Source organism: Abrus precatorius, unplaced genomic scaffold (assembly GCF_003935025.1).
Source record: "Abrus precatorius isolate BTA unplaced genomic scaffold, Abrus_2018 Scaffold10, whole genome shotgun sequence".
Taxonomy (NCBI): domain Eukaryota; kingdom Viridiplantae; phylum Streptophyta; class Magnoliopsida; order Fabales; family Fabaceae; genus Abrus; species Abrus precatorius.
Genome location: NW_020874292.1, coordinates 30,329,874 through 30,334,626, shown reverse-complemented (window position 1 = coordinate 30,334,626; position 4,753 = coordinate 30,329,874). Strand labels below are relative to the sequence as shown.

Here is a 4,753-nt window from a genome sequence, read left to right as displayed (position 1 = left end):
TATTATATTAAAAATCATGTTCATTTTATTTAATTTTAATAGACCAAATTTTATTAGTTTATTTAAGATGAATTATTTACCTAATGAAATAATTTAGATAAATTCAAAAAATAAATAAAAGAAAAAATTTAAATAGATATTAATATTGTTAATTAAGATGTTTATAAATGAATGTTGATAAATATACAGGTATGTAAAATATATTATAAAGTTAAAGTTTTAGTTGTTATATTTATCAAATTATTCAAAATAAATTATTTATTTATATTTTTAAATATATTACACGTCAATATTACTTTTGATCAGATATTTGCAAGTGACTAATAAAAGTAATCTACTACAAATTAAAATTAATTTTTAAAATATTCCAAAACTGAAACTTCCGATCATCAATATTTTTAAATTATAAAGTTATTAAAAATATGGTTATTTTTTTTATTAATAGTTATATTATATACTCCACTCTACAACATTTGCATATGGTTATAATTCACTGGTAAATATATTGTGTATTGCACCGAGGGGGTATTTCTAAACGAAAAGAGTATGAATAATACAATTTTTATAGTACCTTTTGTAGATCATTCTTTTATTAATTAAATTTATTAAAAGTCATAAAATTATAAACAAAACTCTTTAAATAGAGTATGACTTCCGTTATTTTGCAAATATCCATAAAATTCAGCTAATAAACTTAAACATATTAAAAAATACATTGTTTTCCTAGTAATAACAATATAAACTAAATTATTAAAGAATGTTTATGATAATGCAGTTATAATTAACAGAAATTACTTATTGATGATTTTAAAATATCTTTTTATACTTAACATTGTGTTATAACAAAATGTATAAATGATTAATCAATTAATTTTGGAGGTTGTAAAAATGGGTTATATTGGTACATTCAGGTCAGTTAACTGCTTGCATCGAACTTTAGTAGGTTGAGAAAAAAAAAATGTATTCAATTTGAGTTTACAATTATGATGTTCAATGGCAGAGCCTTCGGGTGGATTGAAGGTTTCTGTGAGTTTAGTTTACATTGAATTTGATTCGATTGAGTTAATTTAAAAGGTATATATTTAAATTGAGGGTAGTTTTTTACGCATTTTTTATACTGTAATAATTTTTTTATAGTTTTAAAAATATTCTTAACAAAAATTTAAATTATTATATAAAAATATTTTCTGGAATTAAATAATGTTCAAGTTTTTCTATTTTTTATTTTAGATTTTGAAATAAATTTTTTTAATTTTATTTTCACCCTTTGTCTCTATTACATATTTTTCTTCTCTTCTACTTTATGTTTCGTTATTCTTTTGTTACCACCTCGTTGAGTATATTTTTAGTACAACTACTTTTTAACTATGTGAACTTTATTAAATATATTATAAAAAACTTGATTTATCATTAAAGATGATATGTTCATTGACAAGTAAACTCTGACATTTTTTTGGGAATAAGTTTTTGTAATTAAGATTTTACACTTTAGAAATTAGACTTTCACACTTCTATAAATTAATTTTTAAAAAACAAGTTTCTAAAATTAGGATTATACACTTTTAAAAATGAAAATTTAAAATTAAGTTAATTTCTAATTTTATATTTCACATTTTTAGAAATTAATTTCTAAAATTGCTAATTATTTACAAAATAAGATTCTAGAATTTTGAAAATAAATTTTTGAAATTAAATTAATTTAAATATTTAAGTTTTCACACGTTCGTATATTAATTTCTAAAATTATCAACTATTTTTAAAAAAAGATGTTTTCAGAATTAAGATTTTACATTATAAAAAAAATAAATTTTAAGAATTAAGATTTCATACTTTGAAAAATTCATATCTCTAGAGAAATAAATTTTCAGAAATAAGTTTCTGAATCTAAAATTCTACTCTTCCATCATGTTTCTAAACTTACATTTTACAAGCTTCCACAATTCATTTTTTGGAAGTGAATTTTAAACTTGAAATTTCATACTAAAATAAAAAATAATAAAAATAAATAAATAATTTTTTTACCATTATGAAGGATTTTTTAAAAATAAAATTATAAAAAAATTAATTGAGTGTGAAAAAAATATGAAAAAAAGCAACTTCCTCATCTCTTTTGTCATTTTCGGATTTTAGTTTATTTTTAACATATTTTTTATACAATATTTTATTATTAATGAAAATTCGCATGATTTATTAAATAAAAACTAAGATCCACATGATTCAACAATTCCATAAATTTCAATTGATAAAAAATAAAATGTGTTAATGAATGTGTTTAATATTTGTCTAGTATTAGTTTAAATTTTAAGTTGATATTAAAGTAAAACTTTTATTATATCGAAATGGCATACTAACAATAGAGGACTGCAAAGTTAAGCCTAATAACACTCTTATATACTCGCATTATTGCTAAAATGATTCCTATATGACTATCTTTGTGTTTTTTGAAACTAGAACATCATTCAACGAGTAGAATCAGTTGAGAACATTATGAGCTACAAAAGAGAATGACTCGAGTGGTTCTGCTCTATCATGACTATCTTTGTCCCACCATTCGAAAACTGTGAATAGACTTATTATTCTACTTTATTGGACTGCATTTATATCAATCGACTTACTTTTAATTTAGACAACAAAAAACAAAAACTAAATTCAACTTTTTAATATATATATATATATATATATATATATGAAGTAACTTTTATTAAATAATTTAATCTTAAAATCAACTAATCACATAAATTATATATGCAAATTTTAAGATTAATTCATGACTTTTTCATGTACGTCAAAATTAACACAATATATATTTTAAAAATTTTTAAAATAAAAACTATTTGATAATAATTATATAGATTTTTTACTTTCAAAAAATTTCACACAAATAATTTAAGCATTATATAATTATAATTCAACAGTTGAATCAATAAAAATAATTTTATAAGTTATTAAAAATTTAAGAGTGAATATATATATATATATATATATATATATATATATATATATAAACTAATTTTATGCAAACCATAAATTACAAGAAACATTTTTATCTTGTTTCACAATTTAATTTTGTCTAAAATGAAAATTATTCTGCCCATCTAAAAAAGAAATCAAGCGAATCAATAATTTTGATAGAGACAGCAAATTTCACATCCTTGTAATTTTTTAAGAATTAAAAAATAATAAAATAATATATATTAATCTCTCTAATAAAAGTCAGTAATAAAAATATGTTATTGAGATTTTAAAAAATAGAAAATATAATAAAATACACACGCACAAGTAAACTTGAATTTATTTTATTTTACAATTCAAATCAATAAATTTGGTTAAATATTATTAGTATTAAAAAATTTTAAATTTTTAAATTTAACTAAACAGACACCTATAATTTTTAAAATATACATAAAATTTGAAGTCTTATACTATATATAGATATAAGATATATGCCTTGCTTTCTTTTAACGCTAGGAATCTTCAGTCTCGCCTTTAAATGTGCAACGGTACAGCGTTAGGATTAATCGTGAGCACCTAAAACAAAAGACAATTTATAGGATTTACTAATTTTAAGACCAAAAAAGAGAATTCACTCATTTCAGTTTTAACAATGCAAGGAAATAAGAGTGTTATCAAGCTTAACTCTGGCGGTCCAGTTGAAGTAAATAGCACCATGCGAAGAGGCATTGACAAGAAAACGGGCGTGTTCATTGTGGAAAGAATCATCACATACTCATATGGTAAGAGAAAATTTTCTTTGAACATAACCGAGGTATGCAAAAACGACATTGTAAACATTGTATATCTCGAAGGCTCCGAAGAAACTGAGTCAGGTTCTTCTGCCACTTTGAGCATGCGGATCATAAGAAGCGACAGGTATGGTGTTTTATGTAACATGACAAGTAAATTAGTGGGTTCATATGATATGGTTAAGAAGAATTATAGCGTGCCTCCTTTGCCAGAATCAGAACTTGTTTGTTACTTTTGTCGTCAGAATGGTTCAGGAGGTTGTTTCAGTATAGAGAAGAAGAAGAGCAACAATAATTTTGTGGAGATGGTTAAGGCCACACATGCATTTGTTGTGGATGAAGAAACCATCAATGTCAAAATGAAAATAACAAATGAGGGAGGAGTTGGGTTGCGTGTTAAGGTGGAGGGTCCAGTGAAGCTTACAAAGGATTATGCCAAACTTGTCTTTGGGAGAATCGAAGAGAAGATGGAAAGTGAGATGGGGGCCAGTACTCTGTCTCTGTTTATAAATGCCATGGATCATCTTCCTCCCCCTAATAATTAATGGCAACAACTCCATGAGCTTGGTGGAGTTTGATATACATGAGTGTCTGAAATCATGTTTAATTGATTTTGATATGGGCAATTTTTCAATATTTAGGAGAGGGATTGAGAAAAAAAGAAAAAGAAAAGAAAAAGAAAAAGATAAGGGATGTAAACACAATAAATAAATAAATAAATGAGTTGTAAGAAAGTACTGTAGGAGTAAAAATAGAACAACTCATTTAGTTATATCCGTATAATAAGATGATGAGATAAGGACAATTTAGTTATGTATCTTTTGAGAAATTTGAATTTAATAAAATTATACATGTATGACTCTGAAATATTTGCCATGTGCTTGTAATTTACTGTTAAGCATTGCATGTATTGCACATTATGGGTATTTGTAAACATAAGGCAACGTTTGGGATAATGGATGTTGCCATGATTAGGATCGTAGAGCGGGTGGTAACTCAAAAAGATCACA

General features: G+C 23.7%; 1 protein-coding gene across 1 annotated transcript; it reads left to right on the top strand.

Annotated features, from left to right (window-relative positions):
• Positions 1–3,556: 3,556 nt before the first annotated feature.
• Positions 3,557–4,419, top strand: LOC113852985. The gene has a single exon (XM_027483415.1). The coding sequence runs from the start codon at positions 3,605–3,607 to the stop codon at positions 4,286–4,288; it is 684 nt and encodes a 227-aa protein (XP_027339216.1). The 5' UTR covers positions 3,557–3,604; the 3' UTR covers positions 4,289–4,419.
• The last annotated feature ends 334 nt before the right edge of the window (positions 4,420–4,753 follow it).

What these genes read in the sequence shown, in the direction of transcription:
- LOC113852985 (XM_027483415.1), top strand. Translation starts at nt 3,605, where the DNA reads ATGCAAGGAAATAAGAGTGTTATCAAGCTTAACTCTGGCGGTCCAGTT.